The sequence below is a fragment of the Pocillopora verrucosa genome, chromosome 10, assembly GCF_036669915.1.
Source record: "Pocillopora verrucosa isolate sample1 chromosome 10, ASM3666991v2, whole genome shotgun sequence".
In the NCBI taxonomy this organism is placed as follows: domain Eukaryota; kingdom Metazoa; phylum Cnidaria; class Anthozoa; order Scleractinia; family Pocilloporidae; genus Pocillopora; species Pocillopora verrucosa.
The window spans coordinates 5,721,919-5,743,105 of NC_089321.1; the positions used below are offsets into that span (position 1 = coordinate 5,721,919).

The 21,187-nt window shown below is 38.4% G+C and overlaps 1 protein-coding gene across 4 annotated transcripts; it reads right to left on the bottom strand.

The window, feature by feature from the left end:
• Positions 1-4,775: 4,775 nt before the first annotated feature.
• On the bottom strand, positions 4,776-19,409 carry LOC131786991 (uncharacterized). 4 transcript variants are annotated; one of them, XM_059104056.2, is made up of 7 exons: positions 19,288-19,330; positions 17,003-17,293; positions 16,606-16,710; positions 11,766-12,262; positions 10,930-11,376; positions 7,687-8,138; positions 4,776-6,879 (listed from the first exon to the last, which is right to left on the bottom strand). In XM_059104056.2, the coding sequence occupies exons 4-7, from the start codon at positions 12,214-12,216 to the stop codon at positions 6,673-6,675; spliced, it is 1,557 nt and encodes a 518-aa protein (XP_058960039.2). In that variant the 5' UTR covers positions 12,217-12,262; positions 16,606-16,710; positions 17,003-17,293; positions 19,288-19,330; the 3' UTR covers positions 4,776-6,672. The 4 variants fall into 4 exon arrangements, with proteins under 4 accessions (XP_058960039.2, XP_058960038.2, XP_058960040.2 ...); XM_059104055.2 differs by lacking the exon at positions 16,606-16,710 and having other exon boundaries at positions 19,288-19,329; XM_059104057.2 differs by lacking the exons at positions 16,606-16,710; positions 17,003-17,293 and having other exon boundaries at positions 19,288-19,409.
• Positions 19,410-21,187: the final 1,778 nt, after the last annotated feature.

Consider the following 21,187-nt stretch of genomic DNA (forward strand, 5'->3'; position numbering starts at 1 on the left):
AGACATTTTTTTTTCGTTGCAATGCAACAAAAAACTTGCTCGTTCGTTTTTTTGATACATCCGAACTTGGGGATAAAAAATCCTCCGTGCACACTTTCCGTGAAATAATCGTTGTTAACGAGGCAGGCCTCTTAAAATCTTGCAACTTATTTACGTAGAAATGTCTCGGAAGCTGAGGGGAATTTCGATTTTAGCGCTCGAAGTGAAAAGAGTTAAAACGCTAATACCGAGAGATAGGGATGATAGAGACTTGTAAACTTCTTTAAGAAGATGCATTAAATGCATCTAGTTCCGATGAAGGCGGAAAGATTACATCAGCGTTTTTAGAACAGTATTCCTTTAATTCCCTCGAATATTTTATTGGATTAAAACCCACCGATCTGGTTCAATTCTCTCTCCTTTAAAGGCTGTCGGGCAGAGGTTGATTCGAACGAAAATAAAAAATTCAACTCGAAGCTCCTCGAAAGGCTGATAAATGTGAGACATTTTACAGTCGGGTGTGATGAATTAGTTTTCTTGTTTTCGTAAACACATAGCAGAATTAATCAAGATAATCTAAGTAATCTTTTACAACCGCGGATCAGTAAATAAAACTTTGATTCCTTTTCCACTCCAAACAACAAAGCAATTCAATTGCTCATTTCTCTTCTAGAAACAAAGAAGATTTTTCAAAATTTTGTAATAAATCAAGAGCAAAACAAACTTGCCTTAACTCCAGAAAATTCAAAGCGGAAATTCTTATCTTGTGAATTCCTTAATTAACTTGGTCTTGACAGGTATAAAACTTGGAATTTCTGAATGGCAAATTTTTGCACGTTCGAACGAAATCAAATATTGCATAACCAGCTCAGAATTTGAGATTGGGCTACAACAATTAAGGCAAAATATTTCAAACCTTTTCTCATATAATCAGTTGTTAAATGACCGGAAATTAACTGCCTCGTGTGTTTTCTACACTCAAAACCTACGCCTTGGAAAGTCACGTCTTTTGGAAAGAAACCAACCCGTACTAATTCCTCACCCGCCCACTACCAAATCTATGTATGTCATTAAAGTTTGCCTTTTAATTACAACTCATGGCTAAAAATTCTCCCCTAAAAAGCACGTTTCTTGAAGCTTTGAAAAACTTTCGCTTGCTTTTATAGACTAATCCTACTCAGCCCATTTGTGCATTAAAAGCACATGCAAAAGAACAGGTATAGAAAACGGTAGAAGTAGGCTTGGAAAACGTTTCCCAACAAAAATTTAAAACCAGTACATCGCCCCTGAGTTCGACAGCAGGCATTCTCGCAACAGAATTAAAAAAAGACCTGATTTAAGCTATGTTTGAGCTGAAAAAGGGAATTTCTCATATAGGGCTTCTTTTCACTTAAAGTCGTCTAAACTAATACAGTAATTCTGCTAGTGAGAAATTGCACCCTTGCAAGATTGTTATTCTCGATCCTTGAGAGCATCCGGTGACTTAATAATCTTTCTAAAGCAAAGTAGATAAAAGTGGAAGTGCGCATGGTGATTGGGGAAATTACACTACAGCGTCAAATGAGAAAGACTACATTTCCTTCCCCTCCTCTCCCCACGCATGTTGGTTGCTGTTTTGTTCATGCCATACAATCTGACCAATCAATGAAATACCAATTTCTCTGGCTACTTTCCCGTTTTCCGAAACAGTTGTCTTGTTTTGAGTTAGAAGAGCGGTTTCCCCTTGTTGTTTTATTTCATATCCCTAAAAACTGCTGACCGTTTAGCAAACTAGGCTGCATCGTTAGCAGGATCTGCACAAGAAAATGCATGCATATTACAATTATTTAAGTGGATATATGCAAAACGCATGTAGTCTGTCAAAATTAGACAATAATTAGGTTTTTGGCGAAGACGAATTGTCCAATTCTTGACCATAATTTACCGAGGCATGATTAAGTTAAGACTAACTCAAGACCATGCAAATGCGGTCATGATTGATCACACTATTAGGTCTCAACCACAAAGTTTAAAGATCTTCTGCCATCTTGAGAATCTTGTTGAACCATCTTGAACAAGTTATCAGCATATAACTGTACCTCTCAGCCAGCAGGCCATAGTTAAATACAGACACGTACTGAGGTTTTAATTACGGATTTGAGGCTAAACTGCAACAACGTTGTCTTGGAAGCACAGAAAAAAAGAAACGCATAACAAAATTCCTTTTTGTAAAAAGTTCTTAAGCATGTTCACATGACTTTGCACTTGTTATTGCTTGTAAACCAATAAATCACTCTGTCTTTCTCTAAAAAATCGTTGTGAGGAAATAGACAAATTGACTCGCCATTTTGGGGAGCAGGATAAAAATAGCAGAAACAGCATTGCCTCACTATGCTTGAAGCCGACGCTGATTTCCGGAGAATCTAAGCTAATAAAAGAACAACTGGGTATAATGTAATTATTAATTATTTAACCTTAATCTTTGGCGGTTTGCGAATTTCGTCTCTTTTCTTAAAAGTAACCGCATCCTTTCATAACTCATTTGATTTACCTTAAATTATTTCCAAAATAGCTGCTATATTTGCACAAAGCACGCGCAAGGCGGCTTGTTGACAATTGATCACAACGCCGCGGAAACAGTTTATTTTGTAAGTATAAATAAAAGAAACTTAATTACCATAATTGACGTATTTCAATGAATGTGGACGTGTGCTTATTTCTTTTGTTTACCAATTTCGGAGGGAATGATGAGGGAGGTATGTTATACTAACCGATGGCGGTCTTTCGGAAACCCGCAACTCGACATAACTAGACATTCATACAGATAATTGAATTACATGTTTTACATTTGTCGCAGTTTTTTGTCAGCTGTTTTAAGGAAAGCACGTCCGATTTTGTTTTTTTTTTCATGAATTTCGCTTCTCCTACTTAGTATCTCATCAAACACTTCAAGCTACGCTCTGACAGCAATCCACTTTGATTAAGCAAGAACACGATGAAGTGAAAAACGGCGGGAAACGAAAGAGCGCGTTTCCGACATGATTTCATCCTACTAGTTATCGGCGAGACCTATAGGGTAACATATAAACCATCGTCAACTCAGCCAAAACCGCCTGTTTACAGCAATGAAAGGAATCACTATGAGTTTTTTCTATCGCTCTCTCTCAGTCTAGAACTCTATTTGTTCTGCGGAAACTTACTGCGGTTAAAGTGAGTCTATACGAAAATATCAAATTAAGTGTGAAGTACTTGTAATTAACATGGAAGACGAACGAGAATTTCCTGATCAATCGTTATGTGCTATTTATTTTTCTCGGCATTTTAACTCACAGAAATAAATCCAAATCAAATGAATCCTCCTTGTGCTTCTATATGCTCGCATTTAAGGTGATTAGTGTTAAATTTAAGATTTTCCGACACCCAAATTGATTTGGTGCAATCCAAAACCGCAGTTTAGTTTTTCAAAAGCGCACTAGCACACTTCAGCTCATGCCGCATAGAGAAAATTCGAGATATGTGACCTGATCGGTAACGAAAATTTGAAAAATTTTTCATATCGCTAAGATTTAGTTGACGTAGTATGTGGGTTGTTGAATTTTGGCGTCAGAGGAGGTGACTCCTGTCATGAATTTTTTTCAGTAACATTGAGGCTAGAAGCATTAATCAATCCTGATCGTGAAGCTACGAAAATTGGGCATTCTGAGCAGTTTGTCATTTCTTAGAGGCGTTTCTCAAAGTTTAGAGAAAGACTTGATTCTCACTTGTTGTTGTGGACAAATTAAAATTTTTAGATTCTTCAAGGCTGACTTGTTGTGATGAAGGATGGGAGTCCTGATCCGTGTCTAAGTAATTTTCCTCCATTTGACAAGCGAGCTCAGTACTTTTCCATCTCTCTTGCTCCACACAGGATCTTTTTTCGACATTGCGACCTTCGCAAGTTAGAACATCTTTTACATCGTCTTATTAAAGACTCCGGTTTCCTACGCTTACCAAAGAAGTTAATTTTCTGAGTATCCACGTGCACGAATTGGAAAGATTACAGTTTCGAATCCCTTTACCCTACCCTCGAAAAAAAATTAATCATCTTCAATAGATTTAGGAATTCATGTCCAAAAAAGAGTATGTTAATTGCGCAAAACGCTCACTGCAGCTTCAGATGAGGGCCAACCTCTTTACTGTATCAAAGTTTTACGAAAGTCATGCAAGCTTTAACTAGTACAGAGGAATATCGATACACAAAATCCATATGAACGTTCTCTGTATATTTTACACCCTATCTTCATTCTTTGTGCAAAATCTTACCGCACATCTGTGAGTTTTGCGCAACTTGAAAATAGGTCTTCTAGTCGTACGTGTCTCTATTCATCTGGACCAACCAAAAATGTTTTGCAAACCAGACACTCACAAGACAATTGAACCTAATCGTGATATCTGATGTTTTGTTTTTCTTTTTTGACAACCAAAACTGTTTAATCTCGAATGGATTTCGAACTATGGCTGGCCTGATCCGAGACCAATTCACCAACTCGTGATATGAGGACCGAGCGTTCCCTCAGCTTCAGTTTATGTACAAACATTGTTACCACGTAGGTCAGTTGATCGCCGAGCCTGAATAACCTACGGGTCATTTAGCGAGAGAGGTAAATCTCTCTTCTGCTATGGGGTGGATTGACGGACTAGTTTTGACATTTCTTTCTTTCAAGAGTAGTACAAAGTTCTCGACAGTTTCCACTTAGAGCAATTCCGTGCAATACGTGTTTTCAAAACGGTTAAACGATTGTATAAGGAAATATTATTGGACAGTTAGGAGTGTTTATTGTATCAGACTCATTTCTGGCTGGTCCTCCTTCGCAACCCATCACGCAAAGTCATCTACAATCACCAGCTTTAAGTACAACTTAAAAAGCTTCAGAAAAAGAACAATATGGTCACGAAAGACGGTGCGACTAAAGTAGACGGACAACCGGCCTATAAAGAATATTGGTTAGAAATGAGAAGTTTGGGAACTCAGGAAGTAGGAAACTTAAATAAACTCTAACGTTTTTTGTTTAGTCATATATTTACATTGTTTACATCGCTTACAATCTCTAGTATCCTAGTATTCTACACTGCTTAAAGTACAGTTATAAATTCTACTTTAATCTAAAGCGAAATGCGATAAGGAAGGAGCAAACTGCTCCGTTAAAATTAACTGCTATTCCGCAGAAGCCGTTTTCTTGTGTTTTACATGTTATATTACTTCAGCGAACTCTTGAAGATTATGACAAGAGAACCTTCCGGTAACTCAGACCGTTTGTCGTAACATAAGTATCGTTTTATAGACATCTCAAGTAGGGCTTCTTTGCTAAGGACCAATGTCTTTTCTATGAGAAAGAGAAAACCTTACCCCTTCTCGCTATAACCTAAGCATTTGGTTAGCACTGTAATGAATTTCTTGAAAAGACGAATTTCTGTTTAATATAAGTCCGGCTTATTGAACTAGACTAGGGTAACACTAGGTATGTTTATATACGATACGTTTCATTCGTATCTAGTTTTTATGGCAGTTCGCCATTTTACTCTTCACATGACTGACGAAAGGAGACTGGCTGCTCCGAGCCATTTTAGAGCAGCGTCTGAGAAGCTTCGAGTGGCTCTCTAGAGTAACACTCTCAAACAATGTAAAAGTTCCTGTTATTTACAGAGATATTTAGACTATTAACTTATGACGCAGTCGCCAACACCGTCAAGTTGTTTTCGTCAAGATGAAAAATAGTTGTACTGTTCTATATCGAGAATATTCAAGGCCCTTTCCCCAAGGGAAGACGCCCTGTATCTTCAAGTCCAAATATGCGTCTGTCTTCATCTTACCTGCCGAATCTACTCATATTGTTTGTGTAGCTTAGAAGAAAACGTCGCAAATTGCGCACGTTTTTCATGGTTGAGTAACATTTTTCCGCCTTAAGGCAGAAATACGAGCAAAATATCCTTGTTTCTGACAATACCTAATCACCAATATTTGTCCTTTTTATCGTAGCAGCTCAATATAAATCGTCACTGAGTTAAAGACAAATAACCGCTATTCTAAGATACATAAATTACATTCCTTGCGGGCCTACAAACCGCATACTTAGGCATTTTACACCGTAAAATTGCGAACTAATGATGACTCCAACACAGAAGACATATACCTGTACTGTGTCCTGCAGAAAAGGTTTCACAGCATTACTTTGTTTCGGGATGAATTTTCTATCTGGTTAGCTTAGTTTTACCTCTCCTCTTAATGCATACCTATACTACAAGCTTTCGTCGATCTACTTTACCTTAGCTAAAGATTTAAAAAAAAAAATTAAACTCTTTTTACTTTGTACATTAAAACATTTTAGTGTGACTATACCAGACACTTATCAAAACCTACTTTGCGTGATCAATATATAGGGCTTAATCAACGATATTCGCTCGACCGGGCGAAATATTTTGACAGAAAGAAAATACATTCTAACTGCTGTTTTTCTGGGGTTTTTTTTCCAACTAGTGAAGCATTTTATGCAAGTACACCTGACACTTAATTGTAAGAAGGAAACTCTCAAATCGATCCTTTTTTGTTTAAAGATTGGTAATAAATATGTAAGCATCCCAAAAATCTATCTTATCCACCTACGCCATCTCTTATTTTATCATGAGAGCTTTTACGTCGTCTATCATATTTACAGCTATTTTAAGAGCCATAAACGTTCAATTATTACCATTCGGGTCTGGCTTTTGTAGCAATTTATCGATCGGTATCAGTTGGCAAGGTCTGGAAAATCTCGCTGTAAGCCGCGTTTCATTGCATCTTCTTCCACTTAGCGTGGTGTAAGTGGTGTTGGATCTACCCCCATCTCTTGGCGTCTTAAGCGGAGTGGACAACGCGCCCTTCGTGTGAAATTCTTGTTTGATTTCCTGTTTACCAAGGCAAAGAGACAGCTGTTAATTTTTTTTTTTAAGGAACAAAGTTTATTCAGCCAAAGAATACTTCAGCATATATGTACATGTGTAACTAACAGCATAAGCGAACTTGTGGTAAAGAAGCTGAGATTATTTCAAGAGACACAAGAGTCATCAATCTTGGACCGTCTGAGAAAAAAGTTAACAATCAGACGAGCCAGACGTCGTTAAAGGTAACTACCCTACTTGTCATACAGGTACCAAATTTAGTCTAGACTTTCAGGAGTCCAAGTCTTTTTTTTTTAGTTCAACCGAAAGAAGAAAGCGGGCGATACGCTCCACAGAAGACGTAGAATAGAATCTAATTTAGTAATTTTGCAAATGGCTTGCCTAAAATAAATTGCTTTCAAATATACAGAGCAGAATTTCCGAGCTAAGAATAACATTGAAAGGAAATAATTTATCAAAACGTCAGAGAGTTTCACTGAAGCATGCGAAGAATTTTTTTGCATTTAAAAGCCAACTTTAAAAATAAATATTGCCTAGCGAAAAGACAGGATATTGTGCTCAAACCAGTGATTGAGATAATGATAATAAACCTATAAATCAACCCATATTTTTTTACTTTGCGAAAATAACTGATATTCCCTTTCTTGATCCAGTCCAGTGGTTTTAAACGGTAAATCATGACATTGCAGAGGACAAGTTCTGAGCGTGTCATCCTCGCGCGCACGCGGCGTGTTCAAGAAGCACACGCCCGCCCCAATCGATCAAAAGCTTGCTTGTGAAATACATAAATGTACATGAAAAGGCAGCACTTACCTCGAAAACATCTGCCACGCATTTCGTTCTCGTTCCTTCTTTATTGTGTCTCACAAACGCCTCAGTAAACTCACTCCTCCACGAGTATTCATCCCAAGAGCCAGAAGAAGTAGCCACCAAATTCTTAAATTGATCAGGATGTCGGCGCATTCTGCTGGTAATTCTGTTAACCATGGCACCAGAATAGCTGTAATCAGCCACGATAAAGAGTCTTGTTGCAGTGCAGTTTTTCACATCTTCGAGAAGTTGTTTTGGCGTGTATAGCTCAGAATCATCGGTGATGCCGTCCCCGTTGTCGTGGAACAGAAGAGCGCCATCGCTAGTCGACGGCCCAGTGAGATAGAGTGTGATGGAATCTGCACAATTACGAGATCCACAAAGCTTCTTGATGTACTCTTTGACCCCTGTTGGATTTCTTGCGAAGAAAGAGTTGTCTCTTTGTCTATCGTGAACTGAAAATAGAAAACGCTAATTAAGAAACTTCGAAGAAACGTTAAGAGTTTTTCGTTTGCTAGAGAATCAGTGAGTTACTTAGAAGAATAGAATGCTAGTAATTTCAGCTTCCCGTGTAACGACAAGATTTTTTTAAGTCGTGTCTTGAAACTTCAGTTACGAGATACTGCGACGAACAGATTATTAAGGGTCGTTTTGAGTGATAGTGCAATTCGACGGCTTTGACATGACGAAATACATCGTATTTATGCTGAGAAAAAAACCCAAGTTGAATTTTCAGAGCTGGCCACATATTTCACTAAGCTCCACTAGCGAGTAGAGCATAAAACGAGACTTAAAACTATTATAAATATAGTAATCCTATGATTAAGCAATTTGTGTAAAATAGTAAAAAAATGCAAAATCACTCAAAAGAATTATGCAGCTTATTAAGTCGAGTGAACACGATAGATTTAGTCGGCCATATTCACAGCCTGCATGCTGTGAAATTCTGTCACATTATCTTGCTTAAAATTCCTTCGTTTCAAAATCGTAGGGCAAAAACTTAATTAAAACGTCTACAGTTGAAGTAGCACTTTAAAAGGGACAAACAGCTAAGAGACAAGAGTGAAAACGGAACAAAGATGTCTTGGGATGAAAAAAATATTAAAGCCGCTTAAAGTTTCCTATTTACCATCAGCGGCTGACGGTAAAGGGGAAACTTGAATCATCTAGATGCAATTTTTTTTAGATGCAAAAGCTATGATGCAACTCCTTTAAACGCTGTCAGTCTCAAGATCTGAGTTTCAATTGTCAAATGTCCATCTGTTTTACATTTCTAGAGACTATTCTTGAGGTAATAATTATATCTATTTTTATTGCCTATTTGCTGGATAATGCATTAAAATCGTAAAGAAAATCACGTGCTAGTCACTTTAAGCAGTGTTGAAGCATCAGAGATGTAAAACCTTTGTGGAAGCTCGCCTCTGGCTTTTAAGGGTGATCCTTTCGATTCCTCAATTTACTTCCTAATTAATTGTCAGTGCGAATTTTTCGACCCATGTTTTTGAATGGGTCAGAATTCTAATCAACTGCGATAACGAAGAGCTTCCGCTAAATACGTGAGGTAGCCATAGATTTCGACTACGTGAAATTCTAATTAACACGTAATCACCTCGGCGAATCGTTCTTCATTTTGTATGTGACAAGACTTCGCCGAAATTAAAAAGTCGTATTGGACGTGAGCACAGGATTAATTTTGCGTTGTTTTGAGTCAAGTGTTTATTTTCGGGGTCAATCGATGATGAAATAATATAACAAGCGTTCTGTTGACTCAAGGCAAACACTTACAATTCTAAAAATTCTACACGCAAAACGAAAGAATGCAACGCTTAAAATTTTCCATATTCGGTGTGTTCACGTGACGTTATTTGCAGCTTTAGTAGTTCGACCGGAGGAATTAGAGCCTAGAAAGTTCTAAACGCGCTTAGAGATCTTTTAGGGTTTCAGCGTAAACGTATCACTCCAAATTGAAAACCTCTTTAACAGATGCATTTCAGCGCGGCTTCAATTGTATGTCGGCGAAGTGCAAAGGAAATTCTCATTGTTAGAATGCGCAACATGATTTTACTTTTGCTTCAAAAGATTTCACCTCTGTGAAGCGCCTGGTACGGTTTTTTAATTTCTACTTTTCATTAGAACATCGTATTTTTCATGAGCACATAATTCCACTTCATTGTTATCGAGGCTTTATTAAAAATGCCACCCATCGGTTTGTGTTTTGTTCTGTACCTTCGTTTACAACGACGAAAATTAAACTTTCAGTGTCTTTGTCTCTATCATCGAAGTTGTGATTAGTGAAGAGTTATTGATTTCTCAGTAGTGACAGTGTCAGTTCTACAGCTTCGTTGCCGCTGTTCTTTCTCAGTATAATCGATGTCTGGAGTTGGAAAACTGATTCTTAAGAAAGATTGATCAATTCACACAAAGCGAACAGTTTAAGGCTTAATGAATTGATTGTAGAGATGTGTGAAGTTATTTAGTTTCGCAATTTTTCGCCGGTTCGACAGAAACATTCTACAAACTCACAGAGAGACTACAATTTATTTGTAAAACTCAGTGGTGAGAACCGCGGTGAAGATGAAAAAAGAGGCAATGCCTCTAAGGTAAGTTTTTAATCAATTAAAAGCGTCTTAAATGAAGCATTTTCTTATTCTAATAAACGAAATTGTTTTTGTCAGTCTGGCTGCAGTGAAGAAACCGCTCGTTGAGTTATGAATATTGTTTCGTGAAAGGTATCGGTTTCAAAATTAATTACTCCGCGACATCGGCTATTTACAATTTATCACATTAAGGGTTTAAACCGAACCGCTTACAACAGCATCCCGCTGGGCTGAAAACACAGTTGGCAAAATAAATCCCCTGCACTTAGACGGTCAGATAGAGAGTTTTTCTCCGCAAGCAAAAGATGGAAACTCCATTAACGAATCTTTGGCTAGCTGATCAAATAGCCTTCCCACAAAGATTACAAGGTTGGATAACATATAGATCGCACGTAATTCCACCAACTCGTAAAGACTAGAAATTTACCTGCAGAAATCGTAAATCTCATTAAGAATATCCTTAAAGAATGATCTTCACTAATAAAGCGATTCAAGCTACATTCACTGAATAGCTTTAATAAATCACTTTGCCGACTGCCAAATGAATTAGTGCCTTTCCAATTGCGATCGAAGAGCAATGCCGCCGTTATAATCTGTTGGCGCACAATAAACTTTCTTAACGAAGTACAAACAAATCTCCTATACTCACGTTCACTTTTCTGACCCTGGCCAAAGAAAGTGACTATTTTTTCCGGCTTGTAATGCATTTCGGAGTGTAGCAGTTTCCACATTTGATGAAGATTTTGGCGATATCGTGGGTGGTTCGTGTCCGGATTCCAGCCACCGGACACCAACACGGCATGGTCACAAGTGGTATGATAGCAAAAATCCTGAGATTTGGGACGATTTCCAATCGAACATCTATGCGCAGAATTAACACTGCAAGGCGGTGAAAGTTCGTTCTGATCATCACGTTTTCCACAGCGTGCAAATTGGCGCGTACTTAGACTTCCATGGCAATGGAGAAGCTGTTTACGTTTTCCGTCGTTCACAGAATATACCAGCGGTATAAAATTGATTTCACACTTAACTCGTCTGTGGGCAATACGGTTTTTGCAGTGTACCTTTTCTGCTCTCCTAATGCATTCTTCCCGTCCTAAAAATGGAAAACTCAGAATTGAAAATTTATAGCATTTATGACAAGAAAAAAATAACATGACTAGGAAAAGAGCCACTATAAGAACGCGATATTGGACCATCATAACGCCCCACTTAAAAAATTGCCTTGTTTTGACTGATATGATAAATTTTCCATACAAAACAAACTTATGCGGCGTTACAATATAACATCCGTTAGTCACAAGAAGTGCTCTTATTTCATAGGTGGTAGTTATAACGCAACAACAATCTTAAGATTCTTTATTTAAATCTTTTCACCAAGGCCCGCGATTGACACGATACGTAAACAGTAAACGTCAATTTGCTCATAGCGCTAACCTATGGTGATACACGCGCCAAGTCACGCATAAACACCCTCTTACTCACCAGTATTAACAGGAACACCATTCATGTTGCGACAAACAGTCTGATTCACATCAAAGTCCACCAGAAAAATGAACACAACATGGCCGAAGTTTGTGTCGGGATACGGATCAAGCACAAAGACCGCCTCGTAGGAGTCATTCCGGTGGGAACGTGAAGTCAGACGCCGCTGTCTTCTGTCTGGTAGTACAACTCTTAGGCTGGACTTTTTCTGGCCTTGTGCAATAAACAGTCTCATTTTGCGCGTATCCATACCGACAATCATGGAGTCATCGCACTGAGATCCTCTCGAACGGCCCCAACATGGTCTGGTTTGAAGCTTGTTCAGCGTCTCACGGATTCGAATGTCCCAAGCTAAGGACGAGTCCGTTGCTCCATGCACAAAATTGCTGTTGAGTGGCCCGAAGCCATACATGCAAACCACACACAAGATTTTTACCAACAGAGATGCCATTCCAACGGGCTTTTTTAGAAGGTTCCGCTCAGTTCCAAAGATAACGCTGTTTTGATAAAAGCGGTCAATCTGTCAGTTTTTCTTTATACTCAGTAATAACAATAAACAATTCCGAGTTCCTACTGTGCCCTTGACGAAAGCGCCTTTTTCTCCTATGTCCCTGAGGTCGCCGGACACTTTGCCGACTGATGACTGGTCTTCACTGAGTGTATACCAGCGCGCCCGCTGCACTTAAAAATCTTCCCTTTTTCCAAAATTAAATAACACAATTTTTGATTGGTTCGCGGCTACTTCTATCGCAGTGTTAATTATTTTGGCAATACGCGGTCATCTTGGGTCGGTGCAACTGTTAATCGTTTTTCACTTTTCAGAGATCTCGACAAACTAGCCTCAAATAATGAGGTTACTGTAGAATTAAGCGACACGCATATACTTCATAACAAGAGAAAGAAAGCCGACAACAGATTTTACGATGATTTGTCTTCCTCTGGTCGTGATTGCGCTTGCTTCAAGAGGAAGAGAATTGAAAAGTTTCCCGCTTGCTCAGTCAGCAATAGATGCTAACTCTGCCCCGGAAATTCAGCCTTTGGCCACATCACGCCCACTGTGAAAAAAAATTTGCAATAAATGGTGTTGAAAGGGTACACAGTTAGCGGTGCGCGTGAAGCGTGTGAGAAATCGGTAATTTAGCGAAGAATTTTCCGCAAAGGAAGATAAAAAATTCACTCTAAAAGGTCATCAAAGAACTATTTTCAGTCTGGAGTGCTTATGTTGGGAAAATAATCGTTAGCACTTCTCCCGCAAAGTTTTCTTTAGGAAGGCGTGATGCTGTGACATTGTTATTGTTCGGCGAAATAGCGGCATTTTTGCAACTTTCACTTAAAGGGAGCTGAAAGCGCCCGCGAGAAAAATGATCTAGCTAATTGAACTTGTGATACTCCTGGCTGTTAATAATATTACATTCTTAAGTTGCCGAAAGTGTAAACAATGGACTCTAAAGTAGCGATATTTATTTAACAGATGACGATTATAGAGCGGGGCACTCTTTTATCAACCATGGAATATTTGCGCGCAGGTAATACTTCAAATTCACGCACGTTTTGCGTCTAAAATGAACCCGTGACGTCCATTTTTAAAATCATTAATTTTGATTAATCAACTCCACTTCCTGACGTTGTTTTACTTGGTAATTAATGCACAACGATTTTATTAGACTTTTCATACTGTATCGGAGTTATCTTAAGTGCGGAAAACCGCACAGTTAAACAAGTATGTAGAGAGATTTCTTAGATCGGTTATTTTCGGACGTGACGATGAAAATACTATCAGCCTTTATGACGTCAGATAGATCTCCAAATTCAGTTGCTCAAGCAAAATTATCGTCGGTTAACCTGGGAGTTATTCTTCTCTTCTTGGCCAAAATTGAACGGATAATGAAATCCCCGATAACGATTTACGAAGTCGGGTAGAGAAGTTAGGGGCAGGGGGATTGAAGAAAGGAAAGAGATTGGCAGGGGGCTTTCTCCTCCATAACTGCGCTTAATTGGAAAGAAAGTGTGATTTTCTTTTCTAGAGTTATTTTTTCTTCTAACGACATCGTAAGTGGGTTAACACCAATCGGTTGTATCGCCTGGATATGGAAGCTTGCCTACCAAACTCCTAGGCGCAGTGGTCGTTAGACAAATTCTGTTTGAAAGTTTGCCAACCGGTCTCTGATAGCGTCTAAAACTGTTAAGGGACTTATTTTTCGGTAATTCATAAACCGATTAGCTAATATGTTTCACTTAGCCGAGGGTTTCGGAAAGATAATGAGATAAAGGGAAACTGAAACGCCTAGGGAGCTGTAAAGTCTGTGCAGGAAAAGAAAAATCCAGTAACATCGACCTACACGACACGTGGTTACTGACAATATGATATGCTTAAATTTTTTCACGGTACAATAAGCATTTATATTCCGAGGCAGTGCAGGTCGGAAAAGATAACTTTTCATTTCAAAATTTAACACCGTAGCGAGACAAGACAAAAAGCAAAAGAAATATACTCAAATCTTCCTCTTAGGTGATTTTTCTGTTGCCCTGCTAACAATAAACTCAGCCTGAGCGAAAATGTCTTGTTCTCATTATTTATCCCTAATCAAAGGCGCTCGCGAGAAATATTAATTCCTCAGCAGTTGGCCATGACGTGAAATCTTTCGCTAGAGTCGCAAGTAAGGCTGTCACGTCCCGGAGCTTTTGGCTAAAATAGTCGCACCTTTCAAACGAAATTCTTTCAAAGGCAATTCCATAAGTCATGACATAAGCTCATTAGCTAAAAGGTTCGTAATAGAGAAAAATGGGCTAATTTACTCAACAAAACCATGGGCGGTCTTTGATTGTTTTTTTTTTTTTTTTCATTTTCATGAAATAACTGACCGCCGTTCCGCTTTGTCTCGCGAGAGCGGTTCATAGCCCTAACGCAGCTTTAATCAATTTTTTCAGTGGGCCTCATAGAGTTAAAAAGAAAGCGAAGACGACAGATAAAGATTCCGTCACACTCGTTCAAGCGAAGACTCCGGAATCCAAAATGGGTAGCCTTTTAAACGTTAAATTTGAAATCTGGCAAAACTTGGCACGCAGTGTCAATATTCTTCTTTCTGGATTCTTCAGAAACATCTTTACTGGCGACTTCAACATTTTTTTTTTTCGCGTAAGAATGAGATGCACACAAAAAATACTCTTATACAAAAACATAGTCCTATAAATCAGGAATAATTTATGTCTTAATTCACCCTGACGAACGGCCAATGCTCGAAACTCTTACGGTGGCCAATTTAAATTATCAACGAAGTTGGTGAAACCTGCGGCAAAAAGCCTCTTCTGAGACCGTGACTGATCAGTGCACGTGCGTTAAGAACCTGGTTTCCATGAATGTTAGTCGTTAAGTTTCTTGGACTTATTTACCTTTTTCCAATCCCAGGGGCAAATATCTTGGTTAAACTACAATAGGGAAGTCGGCTGAGATCGGAATAAAAACTCAGAGAATTTGTCCTTAAAGCTCGCTTGATATTGTAAATTGATCGCAACAGGGGTAAATCTTTTTTACAGCCACGCTGCGACTTCTACATTTTGGAAAATTTACCTTAAACTTTTCCAGTTTGCCACTGTCTTTAGTCGTCTTCGTCTTTGGCCGTTATTGCTACTTCTTGTTTTATCATCACCTTTAAATATTTTTCCTCACTAATATATCAATATATATTGTATTTTTTTTTTACGATTGAGTAATTTTGTGCGTCCAGAAAATGACGCAAAACGGGCAACATCAGCACTTTTTTCATTGGTTAAGAAGTTGTAATTGTCTTAGTTTACCAATTAATCAGTCGCTTTTTCAAAAGCACTAGTTAATAGCTAGTCACTTTGCAAGCTAAAAAAAAAAGCGAAATTGCCAAGAAATATTTTTTAGCTTTGAGGAATTCGGAAAACAATTCTTTTAATTCATTAATTGGAAAATGAGGTTTTTTTTAGAGATATTACAAAATATGGCCATAAAATTGCCTGGTCATGGCGAGTTCAATATCATGTATATCTAATAGTATATTTGGAGCATTAGTACTTGAATTTAACTAATCACAACGACCGGAAGAAGTTCCGCATCGAAGCTCGTTTTAGATGTTCGTCACAACTGACGTTGTTTTTAAGCACTTTTCTCCTTCAAAACTCTAGAAAACTAAATATTTCATAAATTTGCAGATGCATGCAGATTTACGCGGAAAATCTACAAGAAAACTGAAACTCTCTGTATCTTTAACCTGATTGGCTGAAGTACAGTCTGTACTTGTAGATAACACACGCAGTTTGAGAAATAAGTTTTAAGTACAATACAGCTCTATTGAAGTTTCACTTTTAATAATTCCGACGATTTGAGCCCCCCCTTAGCGCAATGGGAATCGTAAGTTTTAAATTTTTTTTCTTTTATCCCAATATAAATTATTGTTTGGCGGTTTTTTTTCATAGGGCATCATAGAGAAATGGTATTACAGCGGATTAGCTCTATAAGACGCGAGATAATACAAATTTGCTGAATGACCTAGGCAAGTCAAGCTGGATGTTTCCTTGCGACAAAAGTTTTAGTTAAGATTAATGAACTTTTCACGGTTACTGCCTACGATTAAAATAGAAAACAGAGAGCAAAGATAGCAGGATAGGACTATCAACGGATCTTTTTATCGCGGCCGTTGACGACTGGCACAGAAAATATCCAACCCAATAGTCTCAATGAACAGGAAAAAAAAATAGAAACAGGTCACCGGATGAACATTGTCTAATAAAAAATGAGCTATTTTCAACTCATGTTCGTAGATATTGACAATAATATGACTGATGCGCATTTCATAATGAAAGCAAAAGTACTCACGATTCTTCCCGAAGGTGATGAAATCAAAGGTCTTGTCCGAGTCAGTTTATATACGAGTTTCCATGTGATATAAATCTTTTACTTGATCGTTTTAAACGCTTTTGTCTAAATGGTTTAAAACAAAATAGCTGGAACTGATATTTCAGAGTCTGATATCTTTAAGAGTCAGGAAATACTGGGAGTTTTGGCTTTCTTTAGACAAGGTAGTGTTCTCAGAAACTAGTCCAATTTCGAAGAGGAAAAGGATTTGTACGGTGAGCAAGTCGCGCAACCACAGAATAACGATATTCACACTAATGAAAACCTGTAAATGTATATTAATACTCCAAGAATAGCGATTAAAAGTTATCGTTTCCTTGACATGAGGGCGTGCGAAAGAAGGTTAAAGAATACTTACAGTGCTCCTTTAAGAGTGATCAGAAACGATGATGTGGAGTCGGTCAGAAGTCAGCGACAGTGATTGAGATAGTTCGAACGCCGGGTATATAAGCGTTCAGGGAAACACTGGGCAGGCTTGTTGAAAATTGAGAAGATAGCCAATTAGTGCTAGCTCTTGAACCGTCGATATCCCACGCAGATTAGCCGGATCAATTGTTGTTGAATGGTTCGCTTTTAGCCTTAAAGTGATACGCCCTGGATTAGCGTGTCTACCATCAAGTCGCCAACATCATCGAATCTCCGTCAGAATCTAGAGCACAATATATTTGACGTCGGGTCACTTTTTAGTCTGGAGACTTCACGTCTGAGAAACAGAAACTAGTTACTATAACAGCATCGTGCCTAGGTAGCATAGACGTATGCTATCTGCGCCTGGAAGCGGTGTTTGTTGTTGGAGATGAATAAATATTTGTATAACCTCCTAAGAAATACTATGCTTGCATTTTTACTGAAATGCGGTACGACTTTTTATTCTTCTTCCGATGAGAAATATCTTATGATATCGGTCTGATAGCTCTTCAAAATATCTTTAGAGATACAGGTTTTGATAATGACACCAAATTTTTTGAACCCACGGAGAGATTAGGGAAACTGATGGGAATTTTCATCACACTTGTGTCAAATGTCATAAATAAGTGATCAAACAAGGTGTAAGTACGTGAGAGTTGGCACTATTTGCCTGTAAACAAGAGAATACCTTCGTCCGGCTGTGACGAAACTTCGGCGGGTGTGTTCAAATTCGCTGCCAGCTCACGAACTAGTATACGAAGGAAATCACGGGCCGTTGCGGTTCAACCGCAACATCAAAATTTGTAAACCAACCGACTTTGGGATAAAAATAGATGACATTTATAGTGCCAGAAGAGTAATGGGGTAATTTTTAAATGCGAGGGAGTAGGGAGGCCTCCTAGTTTCCATTTACATCATTATAGTTAGACTTTGAGGCCATAAAAAGCCCTGCGTGCAATGATATCAGCGAATCCATTTCTGCCTTCCAGACAAATGTTAAGAAAAGAAAAGTCACCCAATGTAACTTTGAAAAGATGCCAACATGTGTGCTAAAATAAGTAACGGCTTAGTGGCTGAAGTGGACAAACAAAACAACTTTGCATGCCTTCGGCTTTTCAAGAGACTTCGAATTGTTCGCTGTGTACGGAAGTTGTTATCCCTATTGTAAAGTCTAAAAAGGAACCGCAGGTATCGAAACAACCAACTTGTCACCGAGGAAGTTACTAATTATGAAAGTGCAAGCAATTTGACATTTATGAGCAATAGAAAGCATCTACGTATGACGTTACTGTAGGAGAATTGAAAACAAACATCTTCCCAAAAGCTATTTCTGGCTCTTGCAGTTTAAGCGCTATACGCGAGTTAAAAAGTACGTAGACCGAATAAAAATTACAAGTTAATTCTCCAATTTTTAATAAAAAAATCAAGAAATTTGTAAACAGCGAACACATTTCCTAATTAACTATTGCAGAGGAAGAAGGCCGCAAGAGGTACACTTGTTTTGATATTTTACCAAATTTGATGTTGTGGGAAAAATCTCCCCGGAGAGTTGCTGATTTGTCTGTTCGTATCATTACAGTAACAGTTACCAATTGAGAGAAGTGGCCATTAATGGCTTCGGCCATTTGGGAGACGTTGTAAATTTGATTTCATATATGAACACGCCGCTTCCGAGCGATTTTTTTTCAGTCTATGCAACAACTCTTTTCTATCTCGGACTTAATCAAATGTGATCTGTAGGAGGTTTGACATATTATTGCCTTACGAGGAATCTTCAAATATTTTTGTGTTTTGACTTCTGAATAGAGAGAACACGATATATTCGATTAAATCCGCGCGGATTTTTTTCTTGTTTCTTGATCTACGATCTCTCAACAGTGTTTTACTTATAGAACACCAAACATTTTCCCAATTCTTCACCACCATAAGATATTGAATCAGTACACATTTTAAGTTGTGTTACTTCTAAAAGCTGTGCGGTAAAACTGACAAAAAGTCAAAAGTTCAAAAGTTCATCACAAAAAAAACATTTTGATGCGAACAAAATTTTCGTAACCTATGATTACTAGCATTTCAAAGACCTGTGTCGAGGCAACGGTCAAGAAAGAGGAGCAAAATCAACTGTTTTAAGATTTCCGTAGACTTAACTCAGTAAAATTAATGTCTCGATGTCACACTGTTACTGGCAACCAGCCGAAAGCCTCTAATAAAGATAGCTTAATGCTTCCAACTTACCTACAGATGCCAAGCGATGAAAACACGCTATCCGAGCCCTTTCATTGACCTCGATAAATGGCGAGTTTGAGTTACCTAAATACGCCGTATTGGCCTTTTGAAGGGGATTCATTTAAATGTATAAACTTTCGCGTTTCCTGTAAATCAACCTTTCCGGGGAACAGACCGCAAATCACCTCGGTCAGATTTCTGAATGCATCAACCAAGAGGACACCGAATTAAATCGGCACCCCGTGCTGCAACGTCAAAACAAAACTAATCCTAAACAAAGACTACAAGAGAGCATTTCCTCTGTATGTCCGAGCATCGAGAACACACAGTGAACTTTCTTGTTTTTGTAAGGAAGCATGTTGTTTTGCGACAATTATTTTGCCATTACGGCTAAATACGATGAGAAGCTAGGACGGAAAGAGTTTTGACCCCAGAATGGAAAATATGTCTTTTTGCGGTCTGTTAAAGCTAATTTGTAAACGAAACCGCATTGTATGTTTCTTGAATCGGAAAACATGAAACAGTTCGTGATTCCTTGACCTTCGAGACCATTTACTCAGGGTTTAGATTCGTAGACAATACGTACTTCTTTCTTAAATCTATGGAATTGCCTCTTAATGCAACGTGTGTGGTCTGTTCTCAATGCCGTTTTGATGCACACTCAGAAGAATAACATTTGTTATGTTTCAGCTAAGTACGAAAACATTATGGTTACATGGACGAAAGGTAATTAAAAAATGTAATTATGTCGTTGTTTCACATCGTTTGCGATCAAACAGTTCCGTGAAAATTTATTTCAAAACTATTCGTGCTATTTCAAATTGTTTTTTTGGGCAGCATATAGCGTCGGTTTGAAAAACTTTCATAATTAAATCAGCCAGTCTTCTAAGAGATCGCATATTTTTGCATTTCGCCGAATATCTTAATCCGGCGGCTTTGGGTTTAAGACGTCTAGGAACGAGAGGTTGGATAAATACTAGAAAGACGACAATGAACAGACTTCTCTCCAAACGGAAACTACAGTGACGAACAAGAACAAATACCTCACGAGGTCAGCAAGAAGGAGATTTCGAAATTCTTATAGACGTACCTGAAGAAACACAGGAAATAACACAGCGAAACGTAATTGTTTCAATCCTCGGACATGATTCATGATGTTAACAGATATCTTATCACGTACTTCACACAGAAAGAGGGAATTTACACACGAATAGATTCGCTCCGTTTGATGACACTGCTTCGATCACTTAGCCTTTTCAGCTCTTGCGTGAATCTCCGTAGTTTATGAATGAACCTCATCTCGTGAGAGATCGTGGCTAAAAAAAAACTGAAAAATTCACGTCGAAAGCAGCAGTTGAACCAGAGTAGTATGTAGCGAAAAAGAAGAATGAGGAAAGGGTAACTGACATGCTTATAAACATTGAGAAGTAGTAGAAGGGACCATCTGGAAATTAGGGCTGAGAATAGAAAAGTCACATAAGTGTCAATGGAGATCGCTTCCTTTTCTTTCTTATGCCTCAAAGAACAATTAACCGAGCAGTAAAATGGAACTGGAAGAGGAAGTAGGGTGATATGCTAATTCTCCCTCACCTCTGAAGATTTTTTAATTTTCTTTTTCTTTGGGGGGGGGGGGGGGGCGTAGTTGAGAAAGGGCCGTGGACTGTCAGTGGAAAGTGCGTGGGGATTTAAATGGAAGGTAAAAAAGAAAGGAAGTGTACGGTACTCTCACATCCCGCCATCCCCTGCACGCCTTGGATTTCTGTTTCCCGGATGTTCCCGAGAGTTCTAGCCTTCTAAAAGCGGTAAGCTACTTGGCTAAGAAGTGAAAGGCCATGGAATATTGCTGGCCTCTTAACTAAACCCCAGGTGAACCGTTTGTGAGGAAAGAGAAGACCAGGATGAAATATAT

Excerpts from the sequence above, each read along its gene's own strand:
- LOC131786991 (XM_059104057.2), bottom strand. The coding sequence starts at position 12,216 with ATGGCATCTCTGTTGGTAAAAATCTTGTGTGTGGTTTGCATGTATGGC. Across the intron at positions 11,377-11,765 it reads TGGTGTTCCTGTTAATACTG|GACGGGAAGAATGCATTAGG; the intron begins GTGAGTAAGAGG and ends TTCCATTTTTAG. Across the intron at positions 6,880-7,686 it reads GCGTGGCAGATGTTTTCGAG|GAAATCAAACAAGAATTTCA; the intron begins GTAAGTGCTGCC and ends CTTGGTAAACAG.